General features: G+C 40.5%; 1 protein-coding gene across 1 annotated transcript in view; it reads right to left on the bottom strand.

The window, feature by feature from the left end:
- Positions 1 to 13500, bottom strand: part of LOC106962684 (NT-3 growth factor receptor-like) — a gene marked incomplete at its 5' end in the record, with an annotated part of 59688 nt that overhangs the window by 20378 nt on the left and 25810 nt on the right. Inside the window, one exon of the mRNA XM_015057253.1 lies at positions 12011 to 12254. Coding sequence (XP_014912739.1) covers positions 12011 to 12254 — 244 coding nt within the window. The remainder of the gene's footprint in view (positions 1 to 12010; positions 12255 to 13500) is intronic.

Here is a 13500-nt window from a genome sequence, read left to right as displayed (position 1 = left end):
CAAATTTCCCCCCTTAAAACGGGGAAAAAAAAAAAAAAAAAAAAAAAAAAAAAAAAAAACGCCCCCCTTTATGTAAGAACCTGTTGGTTACGGAATTGAAAATGATGCAAAAACACACAGTCATAATGGTGTGATAGTAAGCAGCGGTTTAGAGATATTGCCATCATGAAACAACTACTGATATGGGACAAGTCAATAGAAATTATAATCCTTAAGGCTAAGTTTTATTAATCAAGAGAATAACAATCCTTTCTGTACATTTTGTCCACACAAATGGACCCTTGTATGCTGAAATATCAATGATTCACATCAAAACATTGGAGTCAGAATGTTGAGACAGAGTTCCCAACTATGTGCTAGCATTGCCTTTTGTGTTCCACAATTAAGGTCACATGTTCCATGTGTCCTTCCACAAACTTTTCACAATAGTTGGCCTGAATTTTGAGCCATTGTTCCTTACAGAACTGATATGAGTGAGTCAGGTTTGTAGGTCGCCTTGCATCTTTTCAGTAAGACACAGGACTTAGAGCTGAGCTTTAAGTCCTGTGACCAGTTGCAACTGGTCACTTTGTACCTAACGGGATGGTGTGCTTGGAGTCTTTTTCCTTTGACACCAAGTTTTAACTTATTGTCTGACATTTTGTTGCCTTAATATTTCCACATCATCCATGAAAGATTTGCAAACTATGATCTGGCTTTCAATGCTGCTTCTGTGGTAATGACTTTTCTCTTTCTGATTGGACTTTCAGAACTTGGTAGTGCAGAACTCATTTCATTGTGGAAAAGAACATTTATGCAGGGAGAACACACTGTTGTCTCATTCCCCTCCAAACCTGCCACTGTATGACTTCCCCAAGGGCACCCAGGGCACTGGATAGAAACCTCAATTTCCTCCGAATTTCTGAAACCTCACCCCACTGGCCTGCAGCCTAAGCAAGTTTGATTCGTCCGCCACCGCTGGAGAATAATCAAAGTTGCTGGTTTTTCTCTGTGGCGGCACAGATAAAACAGTAATTAAGATAAACATAAATCTGAAAGGTGCTTGGAGTAAGGTGCCCTTTCTCTGGATGTTGAGCACACAAAGGCCGCATGAATCTTGCAGTCGTGAGGTGGGGCTGGCAGTAGTCGTAAACTCATTTAGCAGCCTTTCACTTCAAGCTAATGGCTAAATGAACAATGACTTGCACCCCACCTGGTCTCATTACACACGGCATGTTTTAGCAGTGTACGCAGCATTAAGCCAATATTGATACGGAGACCACTCACCTCCCACTGCGTCGTACCTCTGGGTCGTGCTGTGCTAGGTGGACTGAGTTGTTGAGGGGATGTACGGCGGTGTGTCTCCTTGCGAAGGTTTGTAAAGATTACACCAAATTAATTAAGTTTCTGTTACTCCAAATGACTTATCTGAGGGCCGGCCAGCCAGCCCATTGGATGCAAGACCCAACCTCATCCGATGCATACTAATGATACGTGTAGCTGTACTGCGGTGAGGGATATTAAATCTGGCTTGCTCACTGCTTTCCAAACGACAGAATGCTATCACCTTGGGTCTCCGTGACAAGGCTGTGGCAATTAGGTAGAGACATAGAGGTAGGGAGAAATAAATAAATAAAAAAAGACTGAACACATAATAAAAATTAAATAATTGCTGTGGTAATTATCCTCATCTTTCTCACTCAATGTCACATGGAGAAGCTGGCAAAGCTCTGTAGGGAAAGAGGAATGAGTCTGGGGCTCTTTTTTTGTTGTTGCTGTGTAAACTGGATTAGTGCTCTGCCTGTCCCACCGTGGCAGGGGAGTGATTGGATTAACGGTGTGGAGAGTAGAGCAGCATGGCAGGGGGATAGATTACGAACCCAGTCGGGCTCTTCGATGGGCGTTGTGCGGGCCTCGTAGGAAGCCTTTGGGAGGCCGCAGATGTCTTAAAGGGTCCCCGATAACCATCTAGACGCACTTGCACTCCCTGCTCCCACCGTGCTGCTATCTCTGCTCTCCCAGCTCAAACAGCAGCGAACACAGGTTCACTCTTAGAGGCTATGATGTCCATTAGGGTTCTCCCTGCTGCGCTGCTGCCAAGTGGAGATAAAGTGGTATCTCCTCTGGCTTGGCTGGTGCATGCTGGTGGGTGGTGAAACTTTCTATAGGGTTTTTTTTTTTTTTTTTCCTACGTCACACATACACACAAAATACAGTTGCTTGCTTCTAATGTTGGGGTTATGTTTGTCTCTAAATCAAAATGTAATTGAAACAAGGCATTCTAATTAATTCCTAAAGTAATTTTTTAGATCCTTTGCATGTTGCTCAGAGAAAAGTGAGAAGAGGTCTACTTCTCCTCAGAGGTAGACCTGAGAGGAACTAGACCTCTTAAGTCCAGGTTTAGGTCTGGACCTAAATCTTCGGTCCTGACGTTTTAGGACTTTTGGACCGAAGTCCTGAAACTAGGAAAAAGTTCCTACCATTCATGTTTGGAGCTGCTGGATTGTTAGTAAAGGTGCATTCACAACAGCCCTGTTTAGCCTGCTTTAATCGAACTCTAGTCCATTTGTACAGAAAGTATGTTTCATTTGAGGAGGTGTAAATGAGCAAGTGATCTCTGATACCGACCAAAAAAAAGGCAGCGCTGGTCCGTCTAAAAACTTAGGTCTTAGTTTGATTAAAGTGAACTCTGGTGTGGTTAGGACGCATATGTGAATGGGGGCGGATTAAAGACAGCTCCAAAAGCAGGAAGCAGACTGTAGTGCAGGGCATCCTGGGTAAATACAACCAAAACAAACACAAGAGTCTAACGCTAGAGGGACGAAAGGATTGTGGTCTTTTGGCAAAGACAAAAGAGAAATCATAGAACCGCTAAAATCTGATGCCACTCCATTTTTGTTTACATTTTGTGAAGGAGGACGTCATGTGAAGGCCGGGGGTTTGTATTGTCTAATATAGAGCAATGTGAAAGCAAACTGCACCAACTGAAAATCTAACAAATGTTAACATTTTCTTAAACGTTTGATGAAAGAGTTGCGTGTAAAATAGTGAGAAAGTTGCTTAATGTGGCAGGCATCATGAAGGTCTTCAAAATAATCCAAAGGCATTTAGACCAGGAGAGCATGTGGGATGGTCCAAAAGAGGAAAGCTGCTCTTACTGAAGGGTTGTAAGGTTTTCCTGTTTTAAAAACCCAGTTATCACTGCAGAGATGGGGAGATGGAGATCGTCTAGCAAGAACCAGTTGGAACAAATCCACTTTCCCAGTCACAGCTGGACACTCCTGTACAACCTCAATCTACAAGATTATAATGGTGCCTCCTCAAAAACATCTCCAGTAAGATTCATTTGTTATGATCGGAGTAGCATACAAATCCATCAAGGTCATCACATTAGATTTTTTTCTTGACAGATAAAAACCTTCTCCCACTTTTAAATATTCCATGTTTGTTACTGCTTTGCATTGTCAAAACAGGAGTTTGTAGTGATAGAGGACATATAGCCTTTAAAGACTTTTTTTTTTGTTCTCTAAGCCATTCTCTTGAGGATGCCCTAGGTTTAATGGGCTGTGACTAGAATAAGTAAGGGTCTTAATGTTCTGCCAGTCTCTTTACTGACAGTCAAGCAGATTCCCCGGCTCGGTGCAAGTGGCCTATCAGCTTACTTTTTTGTTTCAAAGCCTTCAGGGTCTTAGACACTTAAATTGTGTCTGACGGATAATGACTAGAAAGCCATACTTTAGATGGTTTTGACGTTTTAAAGGTCTTGAGCTCTTCATCACATAGTGAGCCGGCTTTTTGAGTTTAATAAGTTGCAATCATTTTAGCATCTCATTCCTGTTTCTTCTCTTTGGATTTTACGGCTCGTAATATTACCTGCTCATGATCCACAAAAACAAAATGAAAATTATAGTTTCTTCCTTGGTCTTAAGATCTTGGTCTAGTGTGGATTTCAAGAAGTAATTTTGATGATTAATGGCTAATGAAAACTAAAAATCTTTTTTTCTGATAACCCCGCTAACCTGTAAGTGGGGTACCTAATAATAACTATGGCTGTTTGTACCCTTATCTTAAGCTGTGTAAAGTGAACTAGTCAGGTCCTCTTATTGTTGTTCCCCGAATAATCTACCAACACCTCCAAACTGGGAATGTTTATCCAGGCTGCTGGAAAAGGCTCTTAAGACTTTAAGTTTTCCCCCATGAAGCTACAAGGGAAAAGAAAAAGGTGAGTTTTTGCTCTGTCCTTCCTGCAAGAGCAGAGTGGGAAGGAGAAGCTGCCACTGAAGCAATGCAGTGTAAGGATCACAATTTGCGCACTCTGCAAATTTAGAGCCAGGCAGATTTAAAATGATGTTATAATAGCTCTGACCCAGATTTCTCAGTGAGTGGCAGAGAGGACATGGAGATGCTTGAATTAGCAAACAAGTAATTAGATGTGAAGAAACCAGCATTAATTCTGTTACTTCTTTTAGTTTATAGGACATGAACATTAAATATGTCTGAATATATACTTTGTTTTTTACACAATACTTGCACAACAAGTATTTTGTGCAGATTTACGGTAAGGTGCAACAGTTAGTGTTTTTGTACTGAAACCTCAAAGTACAGACGGGGGAGCAGTCTTGTGCATTCTTTGAGGAATAACACTTTCATCCAGGAGACGGTACAGAAATCTGCTTGCACTGTCTTTTGTTAAAGGCAGCTACAGAAAATAAGAGGATATACTCCTTATCTAACGCTCTTTATACCAAAGAAAAATAAGCAAGACCATTAATATTGAGACAACAGAGGCTGGAAAGCTTGACTTCACTTATCACTATGAAAAACACAGTTTTTGCACAGAGAAAACAGTTTTTGACCAGAATTGGCCCTTTATCAGCTTAATCAGGCTCAACCAGTGCTTCTCAATCCTGGTCCTCAGGGACCACTGTCTGTTGAAATTTTACCCAATCTTTAATGGTTAGTAAGTAATGCGCCGGTTTGAAGCTATGAACTCCATGCTAACTCTTCTTCTGGGGGCCTTCTCTATCAAAAGTGATTCGATTTTCTTTCAGTCAAACAAATCTTTTAAATATCACATCTCGTTTTTCTTCATATGGGTAACAAACAAGACTGCAACCATTTTAGATCTTTTTCTTTTATATATATTTATCATCACACGAGCTTTTTCAGTGTTTTTCCTCTCTAAACTAGATCATCACTATATGATTAGAGCCAGATACACAGAGAGAAATCAGACTGAGATGGCACTCGTATCAAAGACTTCTGTGGTGGGCCATGAAAGCAAATACAGAGCCCACATGTATGATATTTTTTTCCACAGTCTCTTGCAGATGTAATAAATATGGTGTGTGTACTCATTAGGCTCAAAATGAATACAGTTTCTAGGAGCTCAGTCTTGATAAATAATGCAGTGCTGGAGTGTCTGTTTGATGCTGAAGACAAGAGAACGCTGGGGACCATTTTTCTTCAAAGGAAAGTGAGGTTTCTTGGCAGCATCAGAAGGAAAGACCAAGTCCTCGAAGGTGGGCCATTGGCCTGTGACATTATTAGTATGCTTAGTCGTCCTCAGTCCATTTTAGATTACCACAAGACGTGTAAAAACCCATAGTGTCCATATAGTATTGTACAATTTATAACCACAGTTCTATACCAATGAAAGTCTAAAATTTGTGGAGACATTTTCCTCCAGATGTCACTGAAATAATAAAAAAAAGTCCAGTAGTGTGTGATGTAAGGGTGTTTTCACACCTGACAGTTCAGCAGACTCGATTAGATCGGGGATCAAAATTGCAACATTTGCTACATTTTCAGCTGCTGGAGTTCACTTTCATACTTTACTGTCAAAAGATCCAAACTAATTGCAAAAACTGTTCCTCAGGTCTCCGGTGGTGGCGCTGCAACCAAGAACCATTGAAGGAAACAACACAAAACCTCTGAAGAAGACATGAGTGCAACTTCCTTCTACACAAAATGTAAGCAAAAATGAAGTAGTGTCAGATTTAAGCGGTTGTCAGTTTTCTCCTTTGTCATTGATAAAATAACCACAAGTCATTTCTCCCTTCAGTCTTAGACTCTCGTGTTTGTTTTGGTTCTATTTACCCAGAATGCTCTGCGCTATTGTTCATTTTCTACTTTTGGAGCAGTTCACTTGCATCCACATTATGCATGTGAAGAATTCACTTTGATCAAATCTAGGTTTTTAGGCAGACCAGAGCTTACTGCATTGGTCCGCAACACAGTTCGATTACGCATTCACACCTCTCCAAACAAACTGGATTTTCTACGCAAATGGACTAAAGTTCGAATAAAGCAGACTGGTGAGAATGCACCTTTAATCTCAGTGACCAAGGAACACAGCAGACTGCTCCAGGAGAAAGTTGTGGGAAGGTTTAAACCAGGGATGGGTTACAAGACAATATTCTAAGATTAGAGCATCTCAAAGAGCACTGTTCAAAAATTTATTAAAAGATGACAAACATACCAAGCCATTGCAACTATGAGCAAATGTTCCCCAGAAGTGTGGAAGTGTAGGCTGAAGAATGCTGGTGCTGAAAGAAAGCTGGTCAGAGTTCACTGAAAGGTGAAGAGAATCGGTAGATGGCAAAACGCTTTTGGTTCACCTTCCAGCAAGTCTAAACAGACAACCAGAACTACGGATGACCAGCGTTCTGACCCGAGATTCTGCAGCAAGACTAGAAACCTGGTGTTCCCAGATGTAGTCGGTCCAATCTGATTGGGCTTGAGTTAGTTTGCCAAGAATGGTGAAAATTCAGTCAATATGCATGCAGCTGTGATGGCAGCAAAAACTAGTTGCTATACATTTTTAAGTTTTGTTTATAAAAAAGTTTGAAAACCATGTTTTATCTATTTTTCGTACATTTTACAGCTATGCTCCACTTTTTATTGGTCTGTTACATAAAATCTCAATACACTGACATTTGTGGTTGTAATATCAATGTTTTATGTTTGTTAACGTGCATTTTTATCTATTTTTCCAGACAAAAACAGATTAAGATCTTAAATACTTGGGTAGGCACAGTGGTAGCATAGGCTCAGATGAACATGAGCTCCTTATACGGACTCCTGGAGTTTTGACGCCACCTGGTGCGATGACCTCACTTTAACAATACTTTAAGCATCATTTCATTTCAGTCTGCTCCCACTGAAATCTGTAAAATGAGCATGACTTCGCAAAATCAAATTACCTGATGGAGGGACCTGAACTGTCTGTCAGACTGCAGGGATCAAAATTTGACACAAATTACAGAAATACGCTTCATTATTGTAACAAATCAGGGAGCAGCTGTCCTGGACTTCTCATTCGAGTCAGCCAATGGAGGCTGCGGGAATTTAAATAGGCATTTTAGGAAAAATGACAGAAGAAAATTAGCTGTCAAACTTACCGCACTGCACAATGTACTGCTCTGTATGAAGGAGGACGTGCAATATAAAGACACCTTGTCAGTGCACTACAGGAAAATAATAGCTTTATTAGTGACATCTGAGAGATCCGTGTTGTCAGAGATGCTGCACATCTTCAGTGTGTTAAACACACACACAAATAAAAACTGTGCACGTTTCAACGGACAGGGCCTTTTAGAGCTTTCAGCAACATTTATAGATACCCAAACATGTATAATTCAGAATTCAGGAAAACTTTTTCAGTGCATCGTGAGTAAGTGGGAGGGGGGGAGAAAAACATGTATAAGGCAGCCGGCAGAGCTGCCGTCTGTCTGCTTGAGATCTGGAGTTGTCTCTCTTTAAACAACACAGTGCAGGTGGAGCAGAAGGATGCGACAGATGGGTGGGATTTAGGACAATATTCATTTCTATCTTGAAGTTGCTCCCTTGTGCTGTAAAGTGTTTCCTGGTGTCCCACAGGGCAATAAGCTTCCATACGAATAGTCAGCGATGGGGTAGTTGTAGCCCTGGCAGGATGCTGCTATTTATAGTTACTCAACACAGTTCGGAGCACCTGGTCTGTTGGCTCTGAGGACAGCATGGGGAGCGATGCTATCAACAGCATATAGAATCGCCGAGAGGTAAAATCGAACTGCCCTAATAAAACAAATTAATTTGGTAGTATTTTACGATATATGTGGAGTATTAGAACATTTTTTGGGGGTGTGATGTTTGAACCAAAACATCACACCCCACAGCCAAATGGTAAAGCTGAAGATGCACAAGTGTTTGTGATTTGTCACTAGAACATAAACCGATCCTCCATTTGGGAAACACAGGGACTTTGTGCTGCTATAAATGTGCTAACTTCTGTTAGTTTATTATTTAGAACAGGAACTAAACATGGACAACCAACATTTACCTTTATACTTTACCAATATAGAGCAAACTTAAAAAGTACCATTTACGTCAGTATCCAGAATGACTGGGACCAACATCTAGTTTTATACTTATAGAATAAAACAAGAATCAAACATGGAGAACCAACCAAAACTCTTGTTATCCAGCAACCCAGAACAGTGCATTTAGTTTTATACGTCACTTTTAAGCTCTGGAGACCACAGGTCATCATCAGACATTCAGCTTGGGATGAAAACATCTCCGGTCTAAAACTGTAAAGTAGCTAATTTGAGATTAGCACTCTGGTTTTAGGATCAGAGTTTAGCATCAGGCTCTCTGCTCGTAACTATCTGGCTTCTTCAATATTTTTTAAGATTGCAACGTATTGTAAAATGTTGCTTGTTATAGAAACTCCATGTAGTTGAAGATAGATATCAATGCTATAAGATGCCATAAGAAGTCATGTACGACACACAGCTCAGATTCAGGTTAGTAATGGTGGCACATTGTTTATCCCATGCCTTTTTTCTTCTATACTGCGTCTATGTGGGTGTTTTCTACCGTCTTGACACAGAACTTATTTCAGATTTATATGTGAACAATAAGCAGGAGACTTCAGGACCGAGGGTTCGGATGACGTTCCAGACTTTTCATTGTAAATGTTCCTGGGTAGGCCCTGAAGAAACAGATATTCTTGGCCAGAATTTGACTGAACCAAAATGCAGGGGAAAAAAGAATCTTGAACTGAACATGAACTGTTTTTGTTTTTGGCCACTTGACCCTGTTTTTATGAATTCCACCTGAATACTTATTCACAGCTAACCCCCTCTGTTATCCTGGTCAGAGTCCAGCTACACATCACGTATCCTGCTGTTTCTTTTCATCTGTCAGCGAGGAGCATATGAGGACCGTAACCTTTTCACCCCCCCGGTCCACCTCCCATTGCACAGACAGCTTGAACTATCAGTGGGACTCTCAGGAGTCAAGGGCATGTTCCCTTGCTGCCTCTGAATAAAACCATAAAACCAGTGTGAGGACTAAAACGTAGCACCATGCAGCAGAACCTTCCTATCATGCCAGCAAAACCCAGCACTCCTCACTTAAAATACTACATTTTCAGTAATTACATCAAAAAAATACCATGCGGCTCATTTTTGCTCTGTTGCCTTTGATAAAATGTCTCTATTTATTCGCTTTTATGTACAGTATATTGTGCTTGCAATTGGTGAGATGGGAACAGCCAGCTCATCCAGTCTTCCAGTGAGCGGTATCTGCCTGCTAACTCAGTTGTGACTGACACAATTAGATAAGCTGCTCTACAGCCAAAACAAGGAGACGCATTCAGCTGTTTTATTCAAAGAGGTCTGGCTGATCTAGGAGATACATCTACAGTCCCAGTGGTAATCACTGAGACACTCTGGAGCTGAGGGGAAAGATTTAAAGATCCTTCAGATATTACAGTAACACTTCCCGATAAGCTCCATAGAAATGCACTTTGGTAAAAAAAAGAGACTAATGTTGAACCAAACATCGTTACTACTATTAGAGAGCCATTAACTAACTAACTCATTAATCAATCCTTCATTAGTTTTTATGTTTACTTACCATTAATAAAGTTGTGAGATTTGTTTTCAAAGCCTCATCATTAGAAAATGTTTTATTATGGTGTCCTACTGACAGACTAGAGACATTTCAGTCTAGAGATATGTCAGGCCTCTTGACTGTTCAACTCATCCTTAGGCAACCACTAAGTACCATCGCATTAAGCATTTCCTAATGACGAGGCTTTTAGGATAAAAGTTTGTCGTTACCTAACCTTAATTAGTTAGTTAGGTATAATTAGTTAGGTTCATGATTCGTTCATAATTGGTTCTTTTTGTGCTAAACATATTTTTGCAACCCCTATTAGGAAGCAGAAACTAATGAATCAAGAATCAAGTTCATCAGTTTGTGATTAATTAATAATTATTGCTGTATTAAAGTAGATTTTATGACTTATTGGAACATTTTACCTAATTAATCAAGAAACAACTGCCCATTCTTTTATGATAAGGCTTTGTTTAATAACTCTTCTCTGTTTACTGAGATTTAATAATTAACAAGCCACTTATTCAACATTATCAAAACAGCAAGGCATTCTTAATAAGTGTTACCTTATTAGGCAATGGCTAACCAGAACATTAGTCCATCATTAGCAAATGGATAACTAGCAGAAAGTTGATAATTAGTTTATTGTTTTCAACACATTTATTGTTTCTATTTCTGGCAGAACAACAAACGCTGACAAAGACCTGACAGCTCTAAAGCAATGTGTGTATTTTTGTTTTAATCCAAAGAACCGGTGCAATAACCATAGAAGACTGATGCCAAATAATTATCCATGGTTCATATTAAAAAGTGACCTGAAGCTGCTGCTGTCCAAACATCCAATCATCCTCCTTCACCAAGATTTGATTCTGAACCTATTACAAGCTTTGAATATTGGCTTTACAGGAGGATGCCTGGCAAATGAATATGTCATTAGGCTTAACTTGCACAGATGGAAAAAAATATATATATATATATTTTTATACGTGCGATGAAATTCAATTCTGCTGAGGAAACGATTTTACATGTAAAATATGGAATTTAACGGTGAAACAAAACTACATGTGTGTTTATGGTATTTTCATGTCTGATTTAGTTTGAGTAGTTTTTTTAAACATCACTGCACTACTGTGATCTGCCTCCCTTTGCAGAACCAAACAAGAGCACAACTAACCCGTCTCACCCAGAAACCAAACTCTCTCTAGATCCTCAATCTGCATCGAACAGCTTCCTGCTGCATCACCATCAAAACTTAAGCAAATTGTCTGCTTTTAAGAGCGTAATATAGTAATCATGCAGATGGCAAGCATGGATAAGCTATGAGCTAGCTACAGAAAACACCTTCCTTCAGATTTCCTAACAAATCATTTTATGGGTGCAGGGGTGCTCTCCCCCCCAGCAGGCAAGTGCTCTATAAGGGCTGGAAAAGCCCCAAGCAGCATCCGAACGGGCCCAGCTGTCACGCTGGGAAAACACCACCTAAAGTCATTTTACAAAGCCCAGCTATTTGAGGCAGCCAGATCTGCAGCAGCCATCATCTGCTCAGCAAAAATGCGAAAAAAAAATAAATAAATAAAAAATCAGCAGCCTAGCATTTGCCGCCTGGTTTGAGGCATTCATAGTTGCTAATCGTGTTAAACAGTAGAGGAGACACGATTCACAAGCAATATAAACAAGCCTCTAAGCGTCAGGCTGCAGGCTCAGCAGGCTCGTCTCCTAGCGCGCTCTATCCTCCACCGTGGATGCAAGAGGTGTGGCGAGAAGGCCCGAGGCTGAACTGGAGATGGGAGAGCTGCTAACTCTTCTTAGAAGAGGAGAAAATTAGAAGCATAAACATATAAACAACATAGCACAGCAGAGCAGCGGCTACCATCTATTAGAGTTAGCTTTTTATTCAGGAGCCCAAGAGGCCTGATTTAGCGCTGCTCTGAGCCTAATTAGAGACCAACAGAACTGTAAACTAAATTTTGTTCACAAGTTTAGAGTTTCCATTTATTAAAATGAATGGAGACTTTATCAGCTGAAGGCCATCGGGTTGGACAGCGTTCCCTTAGGCACACAGCAGAAACTCTAATGCTTCAGTCACCATGGTACTTCAAATATGTTGTTGTCAGTGAAAACATCATCATCATCTGAAGCTCACCCTGTAGTAGTCGCTGCTGTAGATATCCCTGGACATGCCGAAGTCTCCAATCTTGACCAGAAGGCCATTTCCCACCAGACAGTTGCGAGTTGCCAGATCTCTGTGAACAAAGTGCTGGGAGGCCAGGTAGACCATGCCTGAGGCGATCTGGGTAGCGATGTGCAGCATCTGGGAAAGGCCCAGCTCTCCGTTGGACTGCAGCGGCTGGCCGTCCACCAGGATCATGGCATCAGGGCCGTGGGCTCTGAGGTAGGAATAACAATTCAGGTTGGAAATGTGACGTGATACCTTTGGTCAATTTCAGAGGCCTATTGGGATAAACCACTTTAAACAGTAAAGAATTAGGGAGGAAAGTACTTCAACGTTGCATAAATATAGTACCTTGCAAAATCATTATTACTCCTTTTTCACGTTTAGGAATAGTACAACCAGTAGAGTTAATGTAGTTTTGGAGAATATAGGAAGTAGCAGGAATGACTAAACGTGCTACATAATAAAAGCAACACAAACAAAAATACATTACACGTCAGACAGACAAGTATTGAAAAGTTGGAACTCCAGACAGAATTAATCTATGTTAGGGTTAGGGTAGTTGTTATTAATCGAAGGCAGCAACTAAACTTGACTAAAGATTGCATGAGTAAGTTTCTCACAATCTTGGTTGGACAGTTTTTTAATTTTGGAAATGTTCTCGAGGTAATAAAAGGCTGACTTTGTAGCTATCTTTATGTGTGTCTGAATGTTCGGGTCACAGTCCATCAGTTTTCAGGCCTCATTACTAGCTTCTAGCTGTAATACCTGAAAGCTGCTGAGAATTGGCTCTTGATCTTCCTCTTTAGGTCCAAAAAGTTACTTCAGTTTTTATGTCAGTTAGCTGAAGTCATAGGACATCTGCATATTGATTTCTTTTCTATGTATCTGCTCAGTGCTTAAACGGGTTCATAGTCACCTGGTGTGTATAATCTGCATAGTTATGGTAACTAATCTTGCAACTTGTATAATCTGAGCTTGTAGGAGCATGTAGATAATAAATAGGAGAGTTCCCAGGGTTGGACCCTGGGGGACGCCACATACAATTTTTGTCTACGTCAAAGAAATGTTACCTACTGATACAGAATCATCAGGTTTTTTCAGGTAAGACTCACCCTTTCACCTAACACAACCCTCTCTTCACTTCAATAATATGTTGTGGTCAACAGGGCCAAATACTGTGCTGAGACATAACAGAACAAACACTGTGCTTATTTATGTGAATGTCATTGAACTCTTTGAAACCGGACTGAAATACATCAGAGGTCATTGCCAAGAAGTCAAGCAGGTTTTCAACAATCTTGCTATTTTTATGGAAGGTTAGAGATTGACCAGCAATTTTCCAATCGCAAAAACATACACTGGAATTTGTGGCCATATGACAAATTCATATAGCCCCACGTATGAAGGGAGATGAATATCTTTTAAAAGGTACTGTCCACACCGCAACAGGTAGTGCT

This window comes from Poecilia latipinna, unplaced genomic scaffold, assembly GCF_001443285.1.
Source record: "Poecilia latipinna isolate Pla-1442-1.1 unplaced genomic scaffold, P_latipinna-1.0 Scaffold1449, whole genome shotgun sequence".
Taxonomy (NCBI): domain Eukaryota; kingdom Metazoa; phylum Chordata; class Actinopteri; order Cyprinodontiformes; family Poeciliidae; genus Poecilia; species Poecilia latipinna.
Note: the sequence above shows the minus strand (reverse complement) of the source record. Positions and strands in the feature narration are given on the sequence as shown.